At 51.9% G+C, this 22860-nt stretch overlaps 6 protein-coding genes and 1 non-coding gene across 7 annotated transcripts; 5 read left to right on the plus strand and 2 right to left on the minus strand.

Moving 5' to 3' along the window:
• Positions 1–63: 63 nt before the first annotated feature.
• COCSUDRAFT_68154 (aquaporin-like protein) lies at positions 64–4207 on the plus strand (the record flags this gene model as incomplete). The annotated part of the gene is made up of 13 exons (XM_005643168.1): positions 64–238; positions 497–688; positions 835–890; positions 1026–1131; positions 1323–1379; positions 1521–1567; positions 1775–1876; positions 2125–2220; positions 2607–2691; positions 2913–2977; positions 3121–3191; positions 3480–3695; positions 4039–4207. Exons 2-13 carry the CDS (start codon positions 547–549, stop codon positions 4205–4207), a joined length of 1212 nt encoding a protein of 403 aa, XP_005643225.1. The 5' UTR covers positions 64–238; positions 497–546.
• A 94-nt stretch (positions 4208–4301) lies between these two features.
• Positions 4302–5117, plus strand: COCSUDRAFT_59993 (hypothetical protein; the record flags this gene model as incomplete). The annotated part of the gene is made up of 3 exons (XM_005643169.1): positions 4302–4306; positions 4526–4659; positions 4957–5117. The coding sequence occupies 3 exons, from the start codon at positions 4302–4304 to the stop codon at positions 5115–5117; spliced, it is 300 nt and encodes a 99-aa protein (XP_005643226.1).
• A 405-nt stretch (positions 5118–5522) lies between these two features.
• On the plus strand, positions 5523–8865 carry COCSUDRAFT_31580 (ribosomal protein S5 domain 2-like protein). The gene is made up of 7 exons (XM_005643170.1): positions 5523–5665; positions 5895–6029; positions 6328–6506; positions 7016–7168; positions 7613–7780; positions 8076–8215; positions 8519–8865. The coding sequence occupies exons 1-7, from the start codon at positions 5549–5551 to the stop codon at positions 8695–8697; spliced, it is 1071 nt and encodes a 356-aa protein (XP_005643227.1). The 5' UTR covers positions 5523–5548; the 3' UTR covers positions 8698–8865.
• A 1355-nt stretch (positions 8866–10220) lies between these two features.
• On the minus strand, positions 10221–14230 carry COCSUDRAFT_68156 (hypothetical protein; the record flags this gene model as incomplete). Its single annotated transcript, XM_005643171.1, has 8 exons — positions 10221–10577; positions 10969–11073; positions 11839–12072; positions 12457–12546; positions 12851–12961; positions 13304–13465; positions 13711–13866; positions 14117–14230. 8 exons carry the CDS (start codon positions 14228–14230, stop codon positions 10344–10346), a joined length of 1206 nt encoding a protein of 401 aa, XP_005643228.1. The 3' UTR covers positions 10221–10343.
• A 1015-nt stretch (positions 14231–15245) lies between these two features.
• COCSUDRAFT_54860 (carbamoyl-phosphate synthase S chain) lies at positions 15246–18929 on the plus strand (the record flags this gene model as incomplete). Its single annotated transcript, XM_005643172.1, has 7 exons — positions 15246–15337; positions 15446–15675; positions 15942–16064; positions 16281–16528; positions 16780–16926; positions 17283–17460; positions 17865–18929. 7 exons carry the CDS (start codon positions 15246–15248, stop codon positions 18122–18124), a joined length of 1278 nt encoding a protein of 425 aa, XP_005643229.1. The 3' UTR covers positions 18125–18929.
• A 223-nt stretch (positions 18930–19152) lies between these two features.
• On the minus strand, positions 19153–22582 carry COCSUDRAFT_59997 (IMP-specific 5-nucleotidase; the record flags this gene model as incomplete). Its single annotated transcript, XM_005643173.1, has 8 exons — positions 19153–19314; positions 19536–19598; positions 20061–20213; positions 20920–21115; positions 21545–21699; positions 22000–22095; positions 22260–22339; positions 22519–22582. The coding sequence occupies 8 exons, from the start codon at positions 22580–22582 to the stop codon at positions 19153–19155; spliced, it is 969 nt and encodes a 322-aa protein (XP_005643230.1).
• On the plus strand, positions 20278–20351 carry COCSUDRAFT_t73. The gene has a single exon. It is a non-coding gene; the product is annotated as a tRNA-Phe (tRNA).
• Positions 22583–22860: the final 278 nt, after the last annotated feature.

A 22860-nucleotide genomic window follows, 5' to 3' on the forward strand; every position in this document is an offset into this window, starting at 1 on the left:
TCGGAAGCTGAAGCTTGAGACCAGGAAGCTGAGGATCCACCGTCGCCGATGGCAAGCTTTGAAGAAGTTTGTTGCCATGTGAATCAATGAGATCTGTACCCTCAGGACTTCTCGCACTACTGACATTGCCAGACCGGCACACTATCTGTATTTGCAAAGGTTGTCAACTAAATCTTTCCATGAGCAGTAAGATATTTCTGCGAACAAGCACATCGTAATCAACTTCTCAAAAGTGAAGGTGCGCAAATGATATCAAGTATGCAAGATTCATTCTCAGGTAGAAAGGCATCGTCTTGCAACCTAGTGTCATATGCGAATGCTGGTATTTGACTCTTCTGGTCCAGCCTTACCTTTCAAGAACAATGCTTAATAGCTCGCAACCTGAAACAAAATAGCAAATGATCAAGATCAACTGCATAATGAACGCGTCAAAACAGAGTCTAACATTCAGGATCTTCAGTCTTGAAAGTCACAAGGGGAGCCATGCCATCTGCAGGATATACACAAACGCTCACTCGTCGGCACTAAAGGAGGACACAGCATAGTATGGCGCAGGCCATGGCTGCCCTGCGCTCAGCAGCTGTGGCATCTGCAGCGCTGTCCTTGCGTCAGCCCCATCTGCGCAGAGCATTGCCTGGTCTGCACCAGCACATCAGCACAGAGCGCACCTTTCCAACTCCCAAACCAGGTAAATGTCCTGTTACCATGCTTCCTCCCAAGTGCCTGGGATGGGATGCCTCTGCTTGTGCAGTGACCTGCAAAATGCTCTGCAGCAAATGCGCTCTGCTTGAATATTGAAGACTGCTGTGACCTGACGGATTGCTTTTGGGACAGGGCCAGCAATGAAGAGTGCCAACTTCATTCCTCGGCGCTGTCTTTCTTTCAGAACGGTGAGCAATGTGCCAGATCAACACTTGAAGCTTACGCTTGGAGTAATGTACACTTCACTCCACTGCTCACCTCCGATGATCACCTGAATAATGGCTGGAGAAAGCATTGGCTGAAGAAAGACTATGTCACAGCAGGCTGCTTTGAGCAGCAGCAACGGCAGCTCAAAGTTTGGAGGCGGCTTTGCCAACGGGCGCAAGGTGGAAAAGATCGGAGAGCAGTATGTGGTCACATTCGGCAATGGTGGGTGATAAATACAAACAGCATTGCTGCGACCTTTGGTGTGCAGCGCACTGAAAGAGGAGGTCTCTATTGTCCTGACAAAAATCAAATTTCCTCAGATCTAAAGCATTGATATTCGTGACTTACACAATGTCATGTGCGCTCTGCAACATTTCAATCTGTGCTTGTGAGGGTTGCTCAGCGCTGTGCAGATGAGGAGTCAAGTACAGCCTCAACCAGCAAGCAGTCCTGGATAAAGCGCCTCACTTGTGAGTACATCCATCCAGTCGTGCCCTGCAGAGTGCTATGCCACACACTGTGCGTCATTTTGCAATCGGGGGACACAGTTGTTTTGTCAAGATGTTGAAGTGAAAAGTTGGCAGGGCTCTACTGACTCTGTTGGTGCGCAGTGAGCTCCGCTGAGAAGAAGAAGGTGTTCTGCGAGTTTGTCACCCAGGTGACTATTCAGTCGGGCATTTGAACATGAAGTCGCCACAACTGCATGCCTCGTGTTCAGAGAAATTTAGGCTTGTGCTGCCCTTCGACTTCCTCGGCTCCTGTGGCCCATACATGCCACCGCTTCTGTATCCAGCAATGCTAGAATTGTAAACTTTGTGACCCCTAGGTTGGCATCAAAGAAAATTCCCATATTTCGCACCTGCAGGCTGCTTTCAACTTCTGCTCGTGCAGCATTGTGGCTGCGGCCGCCATGAATGCAGGAGGCAACGCCCTTCTGTCCACCGGCTTAGTCATGGCCGCCCACATGGTGCGTTGATTGTCGTTTAGTAACGGATCTGATGTGTCTGCAGTTGTCAAAGACAACATAAGGGATGCATGTATTTGAAGCTTTCGCTGTCGAGCACAGCCTGAGTACAAGCAGACCAACTTCCCAACATCACTTGCGCATGATATTTAGATCACAGTAATCCAAGCAACAATGCTAGTTGATCATTTAGAATTTTAAGGGCTATCTATCTATTGAAGGGTGTCTATGGGTGTCCATCTGCATTGCAGGTGCTGCTGCCTCTGTTGATCTTCACATTTGGGCCCGTCAGCGGAGCGCACTTCAACCCCATGGTCACTGCTACCTTCGTGGCCACAAAAGCCATGGTAGGCTCCCTCGCTCCCTCTCCCTTCTTCCTGCACTATATTGCACACTTGCATGCATTACCTGCGACTGTTACTGGCAGGCATATGCACACTGAGCAAATTTACCAACACAGTGCAGCAGTGTCAGACCCGGGAGTGGTCTGTCCGGTCGCTTGTGAATTGAGGAATTCAATGTTTTACTGGTTTTCTTGAAAGGGAGGATCATTACGTGGAGGTGCTCCTGCACTGTAGTCCATGAGGAGCAAAGCAGAATTCTATGTTTTTATGGAACATTCAATTTAGACACCCGTCACTACACAGCAACACTGGGGCGTTTACCCCGGTTCCCCACGGTAGGTTGATAGGTGGAAGCGCAGGCACTGACAACATACTTTGTCTTTCGGCAGGCACTCAAGTTGGGAGTTGCCTACATCATAGCACAGGTCCTTGGTGGCGTTGTGGGCGCAGCTGCCGCCTTCTCCAGCTTGCCAGGTGTGCTCGAAATTTACTCATAAGCAAAAAGGGAAAGGAGAGGGGGGGGAAGGGGGAGATTGAACACCTGTCAGATTGAACGCAGGAGCATGGGATCCTGAACTTCCTGGCATTTTGCTCACCATGCAGAAGCATTGTACCTCTGTGCTCTACGCTGCATCTGAGTCGCTCACCAAGCAGGAATTGAATTTCCTGATTAATTTTGTTATGTTTCCCTGCAGCGGCGCTTCAGACTGCAGCATATGCCGGCATTAACGCTGTCCCAGCAGACCACACTGTACTGCAGGTTCGCGCCCTCTTACACGGGTTGTTACCAACAGAGCAATTTTATGCAGCAGTCATTTGTGCGGTCGGTGCTGGCTTGACATTGTGTGGGGGTGCACGCTGCAGCAGCTCGAGGCAATGTCTGAATCTGGGTGTTTTCTGCAGGCTTTCATGGGAGAGGTCTATGCCTCGTTCGTATTCATCTCCGTCTTGTTTGGGACAGTCGTGGACAAGAGGTGATGCTCAAAGTGCTCAGCACATAACATTGGTAACTGCCATGTCCGCACCTGCCTCGAGCATTTGCTTTTAATGTGAATGGAGCCTGCTTCTTCGCTATGTTCACACCAGCGCCAAGTAACCAATGCTCACATCAGATATATCAACCATTCTTCAGCCACTTGAAGGTCTACCTATGGCATGAGATTCTCCTGGCTCGTGGCTAGCCGGAGCTAGAAAAGTACTCATGTCGTTTACTAACGCTCACTGCTTCCAGTCATAGAAATTAAAGTTTTGCCAATGCGCAGGGGATGGGGCCGGCTGGGCCCCATAGCGGTGGGGCTGATAGTGCCGCTGCTGATGTTTCTGGAGGGCTCCGTCAGCAGCATGTGCATCAACCCGGCGCGCGCTTTCGGCCCGGCCCTCGTTTCAGGCGTGTGGGACAACCACTGGATCTATTGGACCGCCCCGTTCCTCGGGGGCGTTCCTGCCGGCCTCATCTACTCCAAGTTCTTCACTGCAGAGTGCGCACTCACAGCAACAAAGTCCATCAAAAGACTGCAGTGCCTTCCAGGGGGCATCGTTTTGGCGAGTGTGGGCTTGTGGACGTGATAGGAGCTTTGCCTACTTTTTTAGAAAAAAGAAGTTTGTCTCTGTGCCCTTTAATGTTGTCTGCTAGCCTGATTTCCTGGCAAATGCCGACAGCATTTTTGAGGTAATACCAACCATATGCCTGGCGTCTTGTGACGTAGCTTGCTGCGGACCATTTGAGATATTAGCCGGGATTTTTCATGTTTGCTGGTGGTGGCCACTATGTGGACTCAGAGACCACAGAGTTGTTGAACTCATGGTGCGCATGGGCTGCAGGGCGCTGAGCAAGGGGACAAAGACTGCTGGGGCGCCTGAAAAGGCGCCTCCGCTGCTGCTGCAGGAGTGGCTGAATGGCTCCCCGCTCAGCATGCGGGCAGGCTCCCATCTCGTGCTCAACTTTGACAGCAACCCATTCGCCTCCAGCAGGCGCGCACCACTGAGTTAATCTATCAATGCTCATGTCAAGTAGGTCAAGAGAAGGTCAATATAAAACCAAATTTTGCAGGAAACTGCTTGCGAGTGCCGATTCAAACCAACTGATGACGTTAGGAGCCAGGAGAACGCATACATTCATAAATATAATTACCTGGTAGCAATTCTAATCACCATCTGAGACTACTCAACTCTGTATGACTTCATTTTTGGAGTATTTTTGACAGTTTTGCTGTCTAATGAGAGGGTATAAGAAACATCTTAGTGTGACTTTGACCACTCATGAGCGCAAAACTTGAGATTTCAATTTGTTGACTCAATGCATGTGCAGGGAAGAGCTGCTGGCTGATCCATCCTCGCCAGAGGTGTCCTACTTGGGGGTCTGGTCTGGTGAGGCGTCCCGTCTGAAAAAGCTAGTCAGCAACGTCAGGCCCAAGTACAGTATCGCTCTGGACTCTGGCGCAGGTCTGACCCTTTTTACCAGTCCCTTCTCCCGACATCAGCAAGGCTCTCACAGCAGCTTGCTCTCTCTGGTGTTTGATAGTTGATATGGCGAGAGGGGACTACGCAGTGCACAGTCACACTAGTGCTTTTGTGAGAGGTGCAGATTGGAGGCCTGCTTGGAAGATCTGACGATTGACCTCTCCTTCTTTGCAGCTGCTCTTGGCTGCAGCTGCGCACTTGCTGCATGCAACTAGCACAAGAGTGTGCCTATGTTCGTGGTGCAAATGTTGCTGATGAGGTGGCGGTGTCGCATTGCAGAGACAGCAAAGCGATACGGTGTCTCAGAGCGGGAGACAGTGGTTGTGGATCCCAGCGGACACATTGTGTGGAGGGGGCTGCCTTCAAATGTGAAGCAGATAGTGGAGAGCTTCCAGGGGGACCTGGCAGCTGCACGGCAGCTGCATGCCAAGGCTGCATGAGCCTTCAGCAGCCTTGGATGAAATCAGCAGTTCGGATTGCTAGAAACTGCACTGCCATTGAGCGTTGAGAACTGGAATCATTCTGAGCAAGTACTGCGTAGCATGCTCTGATTTTTGACAGCCGGGCCCATGGGCAAGCATTTTCTGTAATTGAAGTGGGATGGTTAGCACTCTAAATTGGAACGTAATCACAAGGAGAGTGGTTTCTGGCCCCAGAAGAATTTGAGGGAATCCTTAAAGTGTCAGCAAGGTGACAGGGCTGAGACTTGGATGCGAAGCTCTTGAGACAATGCCAAATCAAGCTCCTAGTGAAGTGCAGGCAAGACCGAAGACAACAGCACACACAAGTCAATGCCATAATTAGGGAAATGCCAGTTGCAGTGCGTGATCTCTTATGGTTCAAGAGAACACTGTAAGCCGCGTACACTGTTATGGTTCAAGAGAACACTGTAAGCCGCGTACACGCACGTATGGGTCTGTTGGGGAATCCATCAGATTCTTACTATGGCAAGACGATCTCGCTCTCTTTGGCCAACTTCCTCGCAGAGGTGATATCAAATAGTCGACATTGCACTTCTAACACACTAATACAATTTTTAGAGTAATTCTGATCGATGTCGGGAAGAGTAATTTGGCATCTTGCACTGTACTAGCGTTTCAAAACCTGGTCTATGGATCGCGATCTTGTTCTTGAATTGCAAGCATGTTTCCAAAACAAAAATACAACAGAATAATCAAGTGTCAAGCTTACTTGCTGAATGCACTTTGTGTGTCTAGGTGACCCTCACACCATCATCTCAAGTGGCCTTTGTGCCACATCTGCTGCACGATGGTGGACAGTATACAGACCTGGAAGAGCTAAGGACGCGAATTACGGGGGAAGGATACTCAGGGGGCATCAGACTATTGAAGGTAACCGTGGCTGTATCCTTTTTGCGCTTGCCCTTGCAAGTGCACTCAGCAGTTGGATGACGGCAATGCTGTGTTGATGCAGTCAAGCATTGCTTGAAAATCACCGAGCCTCCAATTGCTAGCCCTCCCTGCTAAATTTGTTCATAATCAACCGAGAATGTTGCGCTTTCCTCCTGGAGCCCTCAGACTGTAATGGCGTGCTGTTCTGCAAGGAAATGGCCAGCTCTCAGGATCTGCTCCTGAAACGATTTGAAGCCACTATTGAATATTTGCACATACGTCAGCGTTGGATGCGCAGGCAATCTGCAAGAAGTTTCTGGAGGCATGCGAGCAGCGCCAGATCAGGCTGCCAGCGGGAAAGAATTTTACACTCAGCTATGAGACAAACATTCCGCGCCAGGCGGGCTTGTCAGGGTCCTCAGCCATCGTCTGCGCAGCTTTGAATTGCCTTCTAGACTTCTATGGAGTTGCAGACAGGTGGGAACCATCTCAGATCTTCTCTAGAGTCATGAAGCCAGAAAGCCACTGCCAGCGCACCATAATTTCATCCTGGTCACAGCACAGCTGGGCCACTGCTGGCGGGGGGCCGTACAAATACTGAGCACCATGCACATGCTTAATTGGGTGCGCATGGCATTGGCGAGCCCATCAATAGATAGAATCTGTGGTAGCCTGCAGCTTTCCTGCAGATGCACTATGCATCTGGCAGGACAGCATGGAATTATGATATTAAGACCACAGCTAAATCCTTGTGCAGCTACTGCCTGTTGCTGGAGGGAAAGCTATGAAGATCTTCAGAAACAAGGTGGAGACTGCAAGACTTATGGTGCAGCACTCGGCTGAGCAAGGACTTCCTTAGAATTTCCTTCACTGGAAAGCCCTCTTTGTTCATTCAAAATTCCTTTGCGTGTATGCCCCATGGCCTGTGGCTTGGGCTTTGCTGACATGTCATAAAATGAATGTCATAGAAGCCTATTGTGGCGCAGATTCCCAGTGCATGAGCGGCCAAATCTGGTGCTGAGTGCGGAAGAGGAGCTGGGCATCACAGCGGGGCTGCAGGACAGAGTGGTGCAGGTCTTCGGCGGAGTTGTCTTCATGGACTTTGAGCAGGGGCACATGCAGGCACATGGCCACGGCAGGTGTCGCCTTCATGTCCCCTCCCTGACAAATCGACAGCATGTGCATTCCTGACTTGATGAGATCCATGCCAAAAGGGCGCTGCATGGTGTCACTGCTCCTTTGCGAGAATACACGGTCAAGAAACAGCAGCCTTAGCTGCTGGGGCCAAAAGTGTCTGGCTCTTCAACCTTGGGCACAGCCTGCAAGCAGAGCAGATGAGGATTACCACCAGTCTTTCACGAGTACCTGTAGAGGCAAGAACCAGCTGCCCTAGCGGTGCCGGACAAATGCACAATCACAGTACATATACGAATAATATGTATATATAGATTCTTAGAGGCCCTTGTTCTTATCAGTAATTGCATCAACCGTTGCAGCGCAGCCATTCGTCTTGCTCTGGTGCTGACAATTCCCTCCGCGTCTTGCACTTTCTTGTCTTTCAATAAATCCAACCATGTTCACAGGTACGAGTCCCTGGACCCTGCGGTGCTCCCACGGCTGTGGCTGGTGTACGCGGCGGAGCCCAGCGACAGCGGAGCGGTGCACAGCGACATCAGGCGGCGGTGGCAGCGCGGGGACGCTGACGTGGCGGCAGCAATGACTACCTTTGCTGACATCGCTCAGGCCGGCAGGTGGGTCCCTGTTGGCCGTTGATGAGATGACTAAAAGTCTATTGTAAATTCTCAGTATGCTCCCATTAAATGTGGCTCTATCTGGTTGCCATGTCTGCTGGATGACTTTTGTGCTGCCGCCAAGTTCATGGCTTGTGTGAGACTCTCTACGCTTGTTGATTGCAAGCATCTGTCCCTGCACGGACATTGATCATGCGCTGCTCCATTGATTCCAGCCAGCTTCCACCGTTGTATATGAGCAGCAATAGGCGTGGGTCCGTCATGGGGGATGACAAGCAAGGTAATTTTCTGCCAGGCACGCGCTGGAGACAGGGGACCGGGCAGCGCTGGCGCGGCTGATGGATCAGAACTTTGACACCCGGCGGCGGCTGTTCGGCGATTTGGTGCTTGGGGAAGTCAACCTGCGCATGATCCAGTGCGCACGCTCAGTCGGAGGTGAGCGCGCTGTCAGTGCACCATTACTGCCACTTTGAAACAGAGAACGTCTGTTGCAGAGTTGGAGGGAAACAGGTTGCAGTCTTCTCCCGGATTCCTTAATTGCAATCCCCTACCCAAGGAGAGTAGCTTGCAAGTGGTGCAGATGCGGCAGCGAGCAAGGATATGATTTTTTTCAATCCTAAAAATTTGATGCTGCACTCTGTTCCGGGTTGCTCTGGTAATCTTGAATGGCACTGAGGTTGGCAGGACATCGAATTTGGGGCTTGAGAAACTAACTCAGGCTTGTTTGCTGTGGCGCAGCTGCGGCCAAGTTCACTGGGAGCGGAGGAGCGATTGTGGCATTCTGCCCTCAGGGGGAGGGACAGGAGGACAGGTTGAGAGCTGCATGCCAGAAGGAGGGCTTTGTGGTTGTGCAAGTGGAGATCGGCGAGCAGTGCTTCCAGGCAACCTCTTCATTATATCACAGGAATCTGCATTGATACCGAATGGTATCTGTATTGATACCAGACGACATCCAAGAAAAATTGTATGTTGTGGAAATCACACATGGCTTTGCTGCTTCAGTTTGTCACACGCTGGCATTCGTACAAAGCCTAGTAGGTCAGGAACCTTGTCCCGATTGTATTGTCAAAAGCATTTTCTGTACCAATACTACGAGCCTCGACTTTGCTGCGTTAACCCAGGAGGATGTCTCTAATAACGGAGATATGTCAATCCATGCTCAAACGCAATTGCTTTGATGTTGTCTACACTACTCAAATGCATGCAATCACTGCAGCGCGTTTTCCCATCTGTAACGAGTACTGAGACTGTGCCTATTCATGACTGTCTTCCGGGCATCCAACAGGCGCAGGAGGCTATCTAGGGACACCAGTCTGCTTTCGGGGCACTCAGACAGTTTGCCATCGGCCCTCAAAATGAACTCCTCTGCACGCCCAGCGAGCTTTGGCAGGCAGTGAGCTTCAGCCAACACAAGCCAATGTATTGCGCTGCTCAAATCATCACCCTGCCACAAGCAATCTCGCTGTCAGGTTATTACTGGTGTGCAAAGAAGAGAATCGTGCATCACTGGCTGGAAATATGGTGAACAAAAGTTTCACACAGGCCAGTCTCCAGAAGGCTTGGCCAGAAGTCTCACCCACAAGTCCTGGGACTGACCATCAGCCTGAACCTTGGATGCCAGAAAGTCGTCACACTGGCGCAGCGTTCCGTCCAGACCGTACTTGTGTGCTAGCGAGCTGAGTGACTGAGCAGATGTGATGGAAAGGGCATGTGATCGACCCTCAGGATCGTACACGTGCAGTAGGAGAGCATTTGCTTCTTCCTCGGAGCACCCAGGGAACGGCAAACGACACGATGCACCCGTCTTTTTATTCGCTGTAGACGTGAATATATCACATAGAATCTCGGAATGTAGAGAAAGAATGTTCGAATGGACAGGGAGCTCTTTTCCCGAGTCCAACACCAACAGGACATCTGCACTCCTCCTGAACCATCCAGGCTTGCCGAGCAGGTATGGATGCTCCTCCGAACCCATGGTGCTTACTGCAGCAATTTCTGGACCCAAGTGCGAGCGTTCGATGATGCCGATGACGATGATGCCGATCGATGTAGTGGACGATGCACAGGACGCGCTGAGATCATGCATTTAGTATCGGTATTATCGGCATCCAAGGTTGCATCGAGTCACCCTTAAAGCCACTAAAAATGCTTAATGCATGCACAACCTACCAAAATACACTTTGAATGTCACAGGTCCTGAGGATCAAAGTTGAACTTTATATGTGATTGTTGGCTCCCTGCATTGTGGTCTTGATGTAAACAGCAGTAGGGATTGATGGTTCGAAACTGATTCCCCAGCAGATTCTGTACTGAAGCTTCCTCGTTCTGCCTGTGGGGTCCATTTGTCAATGATTGGGCCCCACACTAGTGAGGTGGCTTTGTGACCAAATGACCATGTGCATGATGGAGATTCACTTGTCAAAGGGCTCGAGTCAGCCCTGGGCAAGCCCATTTACAGTGCTGCCTCTTCCACATTAGTGTGTCAAAGTACCTCCATCGCTTTCAAAATTTAAAAAAAATAACGTAAACTTATCTTCCCTCTGCGCCGCCAAACACCATACACCTACACTTGCAGCAGAGAGCTGGTCTCCTGTGAGCTCGTGAAAGACATGGAGGGCGGCCGGCAGCAGAACAGGACTTGGGCACAGGGGGTGGCTCCATCAAGCTGAGCCCCGTCCCTGATCTCCACCTGCGTTCCCTCTTGAATGAGATAGTAGCTGTCCTCTGTCACCTTCTCCACGCTGCAGTCCACCACCAGCAGCGCCGTTCCCATCAGCCGTAGCCGGGCCTCCGCTGTCTGCACAGCACCACAGCAAATTCCATTAGGGCTTGGCAAAAATGCAATGCACTGAATCTAAGATGCCAGCTTGACCTGCTGAACTTGAAAACACCTCTTAGGAAATCAGCGATGCAAAGACAGCCTGGCTTGGTCATAAGCGCACTCGGTCTGCACGTCTAGGTCTTTGCAGCTCGCACCGATCAGATGAATTGGGAATAATATTGCCCTCTTCAATAGGGTCATTGATAAAGCAGTAATGTGTTCTTCCTCAAGATGAATCTACCGGAAGACAGTCATCATGCATACAGTCATGCAAGCTTTGGTCGCATTGGTCATAAGAATGCCCTGAGCATTGAGAAGGGCTCAGTTGTCTGGTGCAAGGGAATTGTGGCGTAAAAAAGGGGCAAACCCTGGGGTTAGCGGCTGCCACGATGGCCGGGACGTCCAGACAGTTGTCTATGGTGATGGCGACAGGTGTCCTTGCACGCCTGATCAGATTCCACGCCGGGAGTGCCTGTCCAGAACAGACATAAAAGATCAGCAATTGCTATCTGCCGCGCTAAACAAATGACAGTCGATGCACAGCAAAATGCATTCTTTTTATATTTAGGGCTCCCAAAAACCCAAAAAACATGGTTGCTGGCTCCGCCTGTTTTTCAGCAAAGGGCTGCGGCAAACGTTAGCTCCCCTTATGACGCTACATCCTCTAAAGAGTACACCCATAGTAGCCTTCACACAGATCTCGGCATCCTGGAAAATACCCCAAGTCTTTACTCCAGCAGCTTAGCTCGAGGGAATCCCAGGTCCGGACCTTCCCTCAGTCATAGCAACTTGTTTAAAGCACAAGGTTGCAAGACCAAAGTACAGCAGGCGGTGAGGGATACAGCAGAGCAAAGCCTACTGCTGGTTATAGGCGGCCGCGGGCACGGCGAAGGCAGATCAAACCCCCTCACTAGTGCAGCCGGAGAAGAGTCTTTAGCGGGCACATGTGACAGGGAGAGACACTGAAAAGGTGTAGGGACACCACCTTTTTCTGGTCAGAGGCAAGCACCGGCACAGCCTTGGCAGGAAAATGACCATGACAAACGCAGCCAGGGGCAGGGCCGACAATGTGGCAGAACAAGTCGAGGCAGATTACGCACCACCCACTGCAGCCGGAGGCAGCCGCCGGCACAGTGAAGACAGAAAAACGACCCCAAGTGATTCACCCGGGGCACGGCTTTCGTCGGGCACACGTGAAGGGACTATCGTTCTTGAGGTAGGGGGATAGGTCACGCACCACCCACTGCTGGTCAGAGGCGGCGGCCGGCACGGTGAAAGCGGAGAACGGCCCGGACTGGCGCAGGCGGGGGGCGGCTTGGAGAACGGCGGCCGACAGCTGCGGCAGGCCCGGCAGCAGCGGCACCGGCTGGAACGCCATTTCCTCGCGCGTCAGTCGCATTATCTCCAGCCGCGCTGAAGTGGCCGCGGCGCCGTCCTGTGGCTGAGCCTCTTCCCGGTCCGTCAGCTTCCTCTGCGCGAGCACCACGATTTCTTCGTCAAGGCTCGACAGATCAGTACTCCAGGGAGTTGCGCGGCGTCCCCTGCTCACGCTACTGTGCTAATTTGTAGTGCACTGCCAGTCTCTTGCAGACAATTTGGAGACCAGAATGTACCAATATGTTGCGGGCCTCTGCACAGTTCTGGTGCGTTCTCATGAGCTTAGAAGAGAAAGCTATGGAAGCGAGGCGTTCCTCAGAGGACAACAGCCATTCCTGCTGTCCTAAGGATGCAATTTGAGCTGTTGCAAATGTTGCAAGTATTGAACCATGTGCAATACTCACAGGTTCCGGAATTGCTGTGAACTCATAAATGTTCGAATAGTGGCGCGCGATCAATCATAGGATACAGTGCATACCAGCTTGGCGCGGGCGGCTTCAGTGGCAGCGACCTCCAGCCCCTTCTCCACATACGCCAGCTTGGCATCCTCCCTCTTGCTCTCCACCGCCTGCAAGTTCCATGGGCTCAACCTTCTCAGTAATCATGAAATGTGCCTTGTCAGCAATTAATCCATTACCTCATAAGCACCCATGCACACTGGATGAAACAGTATCAAAACTTCTGCCATGTCCAGATCCGTCTGCACAGCAGCTCAAAGGCAAGACAGTGCCGGTGTTGAAGCATACTCTGCCCTCTCCTGCGATGCGAAGTTGGCTGCTGCAGAACAGCCAGACGTGCAGACAGCCAACCCAGTACAATAATACGAGCAAGAAGGGGTTATTAGGAAGGCAAAGTAAGAAGTGGTTGCGCACATCCCGGTAGTACTTGTAGGCGAGGCAGTCTCCGGGCGCCTGTGAGAAGCCCTCGTTCTCCCCCTTCCTCCTTAGCTGCTCCTTCACAGACTTTGACAGCAGTGTCGCCAACTGCACACACACATGCATAAAGACATTAATACTCGCACCATCATCGCACAGCAGACATTTCAAAAGCATGATGGGCCAGTCTACCCCGTATTGGACTATCACGAACAACAAGAGGGACTGGAACAGTGACAGACTAGAACAGTACAATCACTTCGAGAAGCTGCCACATCCCTCAGGGGACAAGATTGGACGATCTCCAGATGGATCCTCGTCCACCAGACATTTGGAGATACGATCACATAATCATCGCCCTTGATAAAGTAGCCATAGCCAGTTGGTGCATGTATCAAGTCCTACTTGAGGCGTCTTTCTGGTTAGTGCTGATGTACTCAGGAGGCTCACCGAGGGGTCCAGCTCCTCGTCTGCAATGTAAGCTGCGAGGGTGGGGCGAGATGTGACAGACAGCAGCCGCATCTCATACAGCAGCTCTGCCCCATCTTCCCGGTCAAAGTATGCCATCTGCGACTCCGACAGCTCGCCAGACTTCCTCAGTGACTCGTACACCTGCCCAGAACAATTTCTGAGTCGCAGAGAATTGAAAAGAATTCCTCTGGTTCAGGCAACCCCCTGCTGTAGCTACAGATGCCCCTGATGGCAGAAACTGCCTTGCAACTCAGGGTATTACTGTACAGGCAATGTGCAGACACCACCATTTGATCCGATGACTAGTGCATGAGCTGCGAATGGGGAAAGGCCAACATTGTCAATACGCTATAGAGCTCGGCACAGCTGTTTTGCTATGAACGCACCTGGACCGATACCACCCATGCATTGAGCTGTGCCCTTTCGATGCCTGTCTCCGCCTCGATGATGGTGTTGTCAATTCCTAGAGTGGACAGCGTAGGCACCAGCATTGCCAGCTCATGCCACTTCCCCGAACCCGACCTCAACCTGTTCAGGAGCACCTGACGCAGCACCGAAAATTTTTCTGAATCCCGCTGCCTTTCTGCTCTCTCTGCATTGCTATTGGCACTCAAAAATGGACTTCTTCCCATATGACGTGCTAGTTCTTCTTATGATGCAGATGAGCATAAGTCCTTGCTCTTCAATATGGTACTGCATCACGCACATGGAAGCATGCATGACTTCGCAACAGAGTAATGATGATAAAGAAGGAAGTACAGAAGGTAGGGCTGGGACCTGTGGATCTTGGACCTCAGGCGCTGCTGGGCTGGCACCTTTGGGCCCATCTTCATCCATGAATCCGGGCGGTGGCCGAAAGGTGTTCATTGCTGATTTGCTCTCGACGTCCAGCAAACTCCCTCCCATTGAGTTGCCACCCTTGTTCGGCTGCTGTCCCCCACTATTCCCTCTCCCACCTACAAGAACACCCCTCCCCCAATCAGGCCCCTCTGTACAAATATCAAGATCTGCCTGAGAGAGGTTAAAAGTCTGCTCCATAACACAGATTCTTCAGCAACTTGCTGCTCAAGAGCGCCATGCATGATCTCAGTTGCAACAGCGCATGCATGTGTGTGGCAGCTTTCGATTGTACCTGGCACAATAAGCTTTGACTGTTGGCCATCCTGCTGACCACCACCTTGACCTGGGAGTATCAAGCCCCCTCTGCCGCCACCCCGATCCCCTGATAAAGCAAGAAGCATATTCAAGAACTAGAGTAAATTATTAGCCTGTAAACGAAAGCAAAGGGGGCAGAGAACGGCGCACAGTAGCTTGAGAAGCACTTGTGCGAGTGGCATGTAAAGGGAGCGCTCACCACCAGGAGGCCCAAATCTTCTGGTGCTGCTGCAGAACACAGCAGATCCTCTCGGCCGTCTTGTGCAATGTTGAAAAGGTCTACGCCTTTCTAAGGGTCCTGACGACTGGAACAAGGATGACGTGCTGGTGAGGCTGCAGCAAGATGCTATGCTGCGCTCCATGAAGCTACTTTCGACACTATACGACAGAAGTTTTAAAGAGCACAAGAAGCAGTTTTCTATACGTCCTCAGAATACCGCGCTTCTACCCTGAAACTGAAGGATACTTTACAGATCGAAGGTAGGTGTCCTTCCTTAAGTAGCTGTTGCGTCGATACTGCTGCTGCGCTTGATTAGTTGAAACTATCTGTTTAACAATGACTACTGAATCCTATAGCATTTTATACCGATTTCCAGGCCCTCTGTTCTCCGCCTTCTTTAGATGTGAGGATGAGACGATGACGTTAGCGGTTACTGTCCCATTAAATGCCCCAGTCCCGTGACTCTAAACGAGGGGATTTGACAGACACGGGACTTCAGGTGTGTTCATGTGCTCCACTGCTCTCAGAATATTTCCAGAGGAAATTATGGAGGTCCTTGCGCAGACACCGCGTGTGAGCCTCGCATCTTTTGGTAACACAGCGGCCAGCAGCCTCAAGCGGCCAGTGTTTGTTCCTAGGTCGCAGTTCTGCAGCGGAAGCCAGCTTCTTGAGGCTGCAGTCAGCAGACAAGTGCTGACGGCGTCTACTAGCAAGCGCGGCGATGCGTTTGTTCTGAGATGTCAGAGCACCAACGGTGCATCTCCTGCACCCTGGGCGAAAAAGGACGCGAGGCTTGTATTGGAAGACGGCTCTGTTTGGGAAGGAAGGGCGTTTGGCACACAGGGGACGGCTCTCGCCGAGGTGGTGTTCAACACATCCCTCACGGGCTACCAGGAGATTCTCACAGATCCTTCCTACAAGGGACAATTCGTGGTCTTCACACACCCGCACATCGGCAATGTCGGGATCAACTTTGGTGAGTTAACCCTATTTTTCTTTTCGCTCAGCCGACATTCGCTGCACACACGTGAACCCGCCATCAGTAATATTGCATGCATACTACTGATCATTTGGTTCATGTCTGTGATCAATGTAAGCGCTCTCTGCTTGTAGCAACTGCTTCTGCCCCTTTCCAGTTGTGCAGTTGTTGTACCCTTTTAATGCACAATTGGATCCTAAATTATGGTAATTGTCCTTACTGGAAATCATCTTACTGAGGGGGTTGGTGCTTTTGCTTTGCAGGGGACATGGAGTCTGAAAAGTGCCATCTGGGTGGCATAATCATCCGAGACCTGGCTGCCAGTGTCAGCAACTACCGGTCCACAAAGACTTTGGATGCGTACCTGAAGGAGCAGGGAGTGCTGGGTAAGCCTGCTCTCACACCACACGTGTATTGGAAATCAGCAAGCTTACCTGCCCCGCACTTGGACCTTCAGAAAGAAACCTAAGCTCCGCGAGCTGACAGGAGCTGAAGGTTGGAAGCAGGCAGCCTTGCTGACTTTTATAATCATGCTCAAGCCCCTTCAGAAACTACAGGTATTGGCATGGAACTGTTACTGAGCCTGTCCTGTGGGTGCGCAGGCATTGCAGATGTGGACACACGCGCCATCACCCGCCGGCTGAGGGACACAGGCGCGCTCAACGGCGTCATCACCACCGATCTGTCCACCCCTGTGGATGACCTGGTGCAGCAGACGAAGAGCTGGTCCATTCTGGGCAAGGATCTGATCTCCGAGGTCACTTGCTCGGAGCCCTATGAGTGGAAGGACACCACCGAGCACGAGTGGGAGTTCAACCCCGCTGTGCAGGAGAAGGGCGAACTCTTCCACGTACGAACCCTTCTTTTCTCCTCTTTCGCATGCCTTGTGCATGCATGAAATACTCAGGGCTCGAATGGGGCTGCGCTACCTCCTGTCAGTCTGTATGGCAGTGCCACGACTAGAATTCTCATTTGTTTCAGCAAGCAATCGGAAGCAGTGTTCCAGGCACAGGGTCATCATACCGTCTTCCTTGCTTGAAGATAATGTGAAGTGGTTTCCATTAGCTACAGAAAGCACTCAGATTTGATTTTCTGGTGCAGGTTGTGGCGTACGACTTTGGCATCAAGCACAACATTCTGCGGCGGCTGGCCTCCTTCGGCTGCAAGCTGACGGTGGTGCCTGCTGACTACCCCGCCAGCAAGGTCCTGGAAATGAACCCTGATGGCATCTTCCTCTCCAACGGCCCGGTGAGCCAATTTTGCTACTGTAATGGTGATTGTTCATCCTCCTTGAAGTGGCATGCAAGCTTCTGCTCTGCCCAGTTGCGCTCTCTGGAATGAGCGACTGGCATGCCAAAACACAGATGTGGCATGCTCATTAGCACCACTGCAGAGCTTCTTGGGCCAGGAGCATGCCAGCCTTGGGCTCTCTTGAGGCATGCCAGGCACACATCTGTCTGTCTGCTACGTGCCTACAGCCGCAGGTATCCTGAAGCCGCGTCGGTGATGTAGCATCATAAGTATTTTATTCATACATACGTGGTATGATGCATATGTGACATCATAAGTAAAGGACTGAAAAGAGCGTGTGTTCATGTCTGCAGGGTGACCCGAGCGCAGTGCCGTACGCTGTGGAGAATGTGAGGCAGGTGATTGGCAAGAAGCCGGTGTTTGGCATCTGCATGGGCCACCAGCTGCTGGGGCAGGCGTTCGGCGGCGAGACATTCAAGCTCAAGTTTGGGCACCACGGCGGCAACCACCCCATCCGCTTCGGCCCCACCAGTGAGTCCACCCTTACACCCCATGACATAATTCTCCTTACAACGGCAGCGGCAGGGAGGCACATTTGGTGGTCATCCCTCTGGTGTTGTCAGCTCATGCTGACCAGCTGGAGGCCTGCTTGTGAGGTGCCCCATCTGTTTAGTGTTGATTTACGTTGCTAGCAAGATGCACTGCCCGATGCGCCTGCATGCAAGAGTTTCAGGCTCTCTGCTGGAAGTGCAACTTTGGCGGGCTTGCCAGGACTCGAGTATCTTGATATGTGAGAGGGGGCGTCACTTGCTCGCAATTTGACAGACGCACTGGCCAGATGCCGGGTTCTTGGGGATGCCGCATGTTGCTTAGCGATCATGACTAAGAAGTGACATATCGCCTGCTGACTAACCTGCCACCTGACCGCTGCGCAGGCCGGATAGAGATCAGCGCGCAGAACCACAACTACGCAGTCAACCCGGCCACTCTCCCGGACGACGTGGAGGTGACTCACATCAACCTCAACGACGGCACATGCGCGGGGCTGCTGTGCAAGCCCAAGAAGGCCATGAGCATCCAGTACCATCCCGAGGCATCCCCGGGCCCCCACGACGCGGACGTGTGCTTTGAGCAGTTCATTGACATGCTCAAGGCCGAGCGCGCAGGCGCCGTGCAGGCCGCCGTCGCCGCCTGATGTGGCGCTGGAGTGATGCTTGAAACAAAATGATCCGCTGGGACATCCGCCGTCGCGTCCTGATGCGGCCCAGCATTGAAGACTCGATCTGCAGTCGAGTCTCTGTGCCTGGACCCTGTTGTGGCCTCAACTGAATCGCTCAGAGACTCGATCAGCAGTCAGGAGTCTTGAGCCTGGTCCTGCTTGGCCTCAACTTAGTGGCAATGACAAGAGTGACGAGCACTCCGTGCATAACATGGTCCAGCGATTGACACCCGCGACGCTTGATCTTTACAGTCTGACAGGTTTGCTAGCAGCGCCTTTGTGTCCATGGGGTCACTTTTGGTGTCGAATGAATGCACTAGCTTTTGCATGAAAGATATCTTGGGCATGGGTATGATTTGGAAATGGCATTCCTGTCAAAGCCAGGTAATCGTGGGTTCATACATTAAAACTTACATACATTAAAACTTGGTTAGGCCGATCTTGCGAGAATTTCAGGTGACAAGCTCTCAAGGAGATATCACTGGTGTTGCCCAGGGCAGCCCATCTGATACTGAAACCCTCCACGTGCACAGGATCCTTAGCATTGTTAAGTGTTTGGAAGTTGCAATCTTGAGAGTATGCTTGGCGCTTTCTAAGTTAGATCTCCTGAGGAGAGTCTGTTCTTGCTGGGATCAACATAATGCTGTGATCTGCAGAAGCAGAATGAACCACAGACAGTTGTGCCATACACGGGCTGTGAGAGGTGCACAGCATAAATGTTGATGTGTAGAGCAATTGGCTGGGAAATTACTTACGCGTTTTACATGTGAGTACCCATTGCAATTGCACCACCCATTAACCCACAACCGCACGCCATGCTGAGAATCCATGATACTGTCTTGCTCAATGGATGCTTGCGCCCGCTAAGGAGGCATGGGCTCGAGCTTTCTAAAGACTTCTCACAGAGTTGCACACTTTGTTCACCCTTCTCCCAAGCTTCTCTACAGCCTCAGAAAGAGCTTGGACACGGTTTGCAGCGCCGGACCCATCCAGAAACTCTGCACTCACTCAATGTAGGGCTGCTCGCGCATGCGGCGCAGGTCAGTGAGCAGCAGTTTGATGAAGAAGTCGGTCTCCTCCGGGTTGGCCACCCACAGGATGGAGCAGCAGTCGCGCGTTGTTGCATCGTTGCCGCTCGCCGTGAACCGGTCGCCCACATGCAGCACCTAACACCATGCATGCTAAGCCTGTCAGTTGCGAAAAGCATCGGGGTCATCCACGGTTTGAAACAGCATGCTAGGGAGATCCTGCACAACCATCAGGTGCCGAAGCAGTGCAGAGCGCGCTCAAAATGGTGCCATGAAGCAAGTGCATGGATGCAGCTGACAATCTAGCAGCCACACTTGCTTCCGATGCGAGGTATTGGGACCCTCAGCAAGAATGTCACCTCTGACGGCGTCAGGCCCAGGTAGTTCATGAGCGCCTCCAGACCAAAAGACTTGTTGCCCACCTGCATCCCACCACTTGTCAGGGTGACACGCATGCACTGCTTGTCTAGACAAAGGATCCCTCACTCTCCTGACCTTGGGAATGCTTTGCAGTGTTCCTTCTTGCCTGCGTGCATGACAGTCTTCCCGCTGGTGAGATCTTGCACACTGTTCTGCAGCAGCTGTGAAAACGTTGCAGCAACCACATATTTGCAGCGCAAGAATTGACCACCTTAGAGACTTCCATGCACAAAAATGAGGCAATTTCCACTGAGACTGCCCGCTGAGACTGCTCTGCCTTGCCAAAGCACACAGCAAGACACCATGACAGTGCAGTCAAGGCTGTTGTCCTGCATGTGCCTTAGGGGAGAGAAGCCTGGTCAACGTGATCCAGCTTCTTAGGGTCCTAACTGGATTATGAGATTGTCTTTCTTGTCTGCAGCATTCCTTGAATGTAACCAGAGTGAGAGAATGGGAGCGCGCACGTCGACGAAGACGTCTGAGCCGCCGTTGAAGGCGCAGAAGGGCGTGGGGGAGTCCATGAGCGTATGCTGCACAGTGATGGCCATCTCCTCCAGCACCTCGTACACCGTCGGCACCTGCGGTACAACTCCCACCGCCCGCTCCTTACGGATCACCTGCGCGCCAGAAGTAAGCTATGGGGATCAAAGGTTCGACCCCCTTCTTCCCAGCAAAACCACAGTCTGGACAGCTCAGCAGGTTAGAGGAAAGGATTGAAATTTCTTGTGTGGGTGGTTCGAATCCTCCTCCAGACAACCCAAAACGCGTTGAACAGGGTGCATAGCTCAGCTGGAATACTTTTTTGGCATGGTGATCTGCAGTCCTGAACGGGCATCAAGTTCAGAAACGCAATAGTTCCTTCTCCAAACATCAGGGGTCGGCGTAGTTGCTCAGCATGCGGTGGCAGTTGTGCTTGATGCGTGGAGCATCAGCCAGAAAACCAAGGGATAGGCATTAGAAGGAGACAGCCTTGGCACAGGAGAGCTGAGGTGTATAGTCAAAGAGCAAAGCCCTGAGAGAGGCCTCAGAACAACCTAGGCGGCAGGCATACCTCCCCCATCATTGGCTGCCTCAAAAAGCCAACTCTTTGGGCCGGTCAGATCTCAGCAAGAAGGTTGAAACACTCCTGGTCTTCAGCCACCTGAATAAACAAGGGGCTGTTGCCCTGCATGAGCAATCGCAGGCGGTGCGCGGTCTGGTTGGGTTAGGCTGCGCCTCTCAGACATCAACTTCTCCCGTCTTTTCCCAATTCAGGAGGTCCCCATAAACTTCAAAAAAGGCCTGCTACCAATCTCAAGTCCCTAAAACAAGGGGCTTGCTGACCTGCACGGGCAGTCGCAGGCGGTGCGCGGTCTCGGCCAGGACGCGTTCGGCGTCGGTGAGAAGCCGGGCAATCTCAGCGTCGGCCCATGACATCATTGCGGTGGATTTCCAGTCCTCATCTGGCACAAACTCCAGCCGCATGCTTGGCCGCGCCACACGCAGCACGTAGTTGCACTCGCCCCCCATTATGTGGAACCTGCGCCCAACATTTGAAAGCTTAATTCTCATATGCATGCTCCATACCTCTGGCAGATGGTTATCCAAGCTCAGATCGCATTCACATGAATGGCCACTTTGCACTGGCCAGTCATACTAGTTCTGAAGTGCTATGGGTTTGAATGGACATGTTATGGAAGCAACGAAGATGTCCCAGATTGACGGATGCACACAGCGGCAGTTTCCCTCCATGCAAATTTCCAATTCAGCATTGGACAAGCCCGAGAAATCAAGTCCATGGCAAAGAAGGGACAAATATCGGCATTCCTCATGCGCAGGACAACTCTGCTGCAAGGAATGCAAGGTCTTCGGGGCTGCAGAGTCCCCCGCAAAGAACTGCAACAGGGCCCATCTCATTGTTAGCCTAAACCAGTCTGAGTTAAGTCAATGTCAGGAAAGGTTGACTCACCGGTCGGTGATTTCTGCAGGGAGCTTGAGGCGCCGGAAGGCGGCCAGGAGTCCAGCCACGCGCTGCTCAAAGCGCTCTGGCTCCCCAGGGTACCCAGCCGCCGTCACTATGGCCACATCCATGTTGGCGCGCATCAGTGAAATGATGTGCCCCACCTGCACAATAAGGCAGAAGCACATCTGTTGAAAATCCAGTAATCCTGCCATCTTGCAGGAATATCCTGAGTGATGAACAAAATTTAGCACCTTTCCTCGGGGTGGCCTTCTCAATAGCAATCCATGATGGAGAAACTATTCAGGAAGGTTCCTCAGCAGGTTTCCATGAACATCAGATGAAGGCAAGGAGTAAGATGTCAAGTAAGGCAGACTGGGAAGACAGTAAGGACCGCCAAGCTATGCTGGTGGGATTTCACAGGCCAGAGGAGAAGTTTGAGAAGCCTTCAGGCGAGTACTCACCATTTCATTGTCATGTTCTATGTGGCAGCCGTCGGCATACAGCGTGCCATCCGCATCAAATGTGATTAGCCGCAGGCCTTTGGCGGATGAATGCACCTGGGCGGCACAGAAGCCATGCCACTGTATAATCTATGTATACAGATTCCTGGTCTGTCACAGGATGCTATTGCTTGAGTATGCTCACTCGGTAGGTAGCCGAGCAGGAATTGATGTGTGGAGAAAAGGTGTGAAGTCAGGTGCACAAGGGGTGGCAGCCGTACCTGGGCAATGTTGAGCACATGGCGCATTTCTGCAAAGTTGGGCGGAATGTAGCGACGCCGGGACAGAGCAAAAAACTCATCTGTGACACCCAAAGCCAGTCAGCACGCAGCGTGCCAGAACAATGACACAGCGAGAGCTCATATCAGTGGTCCATTCCTATGTGAAATTGAACGAAGTGCGGGAGTCTGGTCACAGTGGCAGTCCCTGCAGATTTCGATTCAACCATGATTAGTTGGCTTCTCGATGGGAGTGGCTCACCGTACTCATTGAAGGCCTCGACAAGTTTGAGGGGAGTGAAAAAGGACCCAACACTGGGCACCATCCTCCTCAAGCGGCTGCGCTTTGGATCCTGCGCACATTGCACGCATGCCAAACACATCAGCCCTTTGCAATCAAGACAGCATATCAGCATCCAAGAATGAACAAAACAAGCTGGCTTGCATTCGCACTGCTGGACATTGGCAGTCTAGGATACATACTTATTTGACTAGACCCCCAAAGGCAGAAGAGCCCCTTGCCCAGCTGCTGCTGCATGTGCCACCTCACTGTACGCAGCAACAGGCAAGACCAGCGCTGTGCCCTGACACAAGCAGCACAACC

Source organism: Coccomyxa subellipsoidea (assembly GCF_000258705.1).
Source record: "Coccomyxa subellipsoidea C-169, whole genome shotgun sequence".
NCBI lineage: Eukaryota > Viridiplantae > Chlorophyta > Trebouxiophyceae > Coccomyxaceae > Coccomyxa > Coccomyxa subellipsoidea.

What these genes read in the sequence shown, in the direction of transcription:
- COCSUDRAFT_31580 (XM_005643170.1), top strand. Translation starts at nt 5,549, where the DNA reads ATGGTTCAAGAGAACACTGTAAGCCGCGTACACGCACGTATGGGTCTG. An exon ending in TTCTATGGAGTTGCAGACAG is followed by an intron (nt 6,507 to 7,015) that starts GTGGGAACCATC and finishes ATTGTGGCGCAG; the next exon opens with ATTCCCAGTGCATGAGCGGC. An exon ending in GTGCGCACGCTCAGTCGGAG is followed by an intron (nt 8,216 to 8,518) that starts GTGAGCGCGCTG and finishes GCTGTGGCGCAG; the next exon opens with CTGCGGCCAAGTTCACTGGG.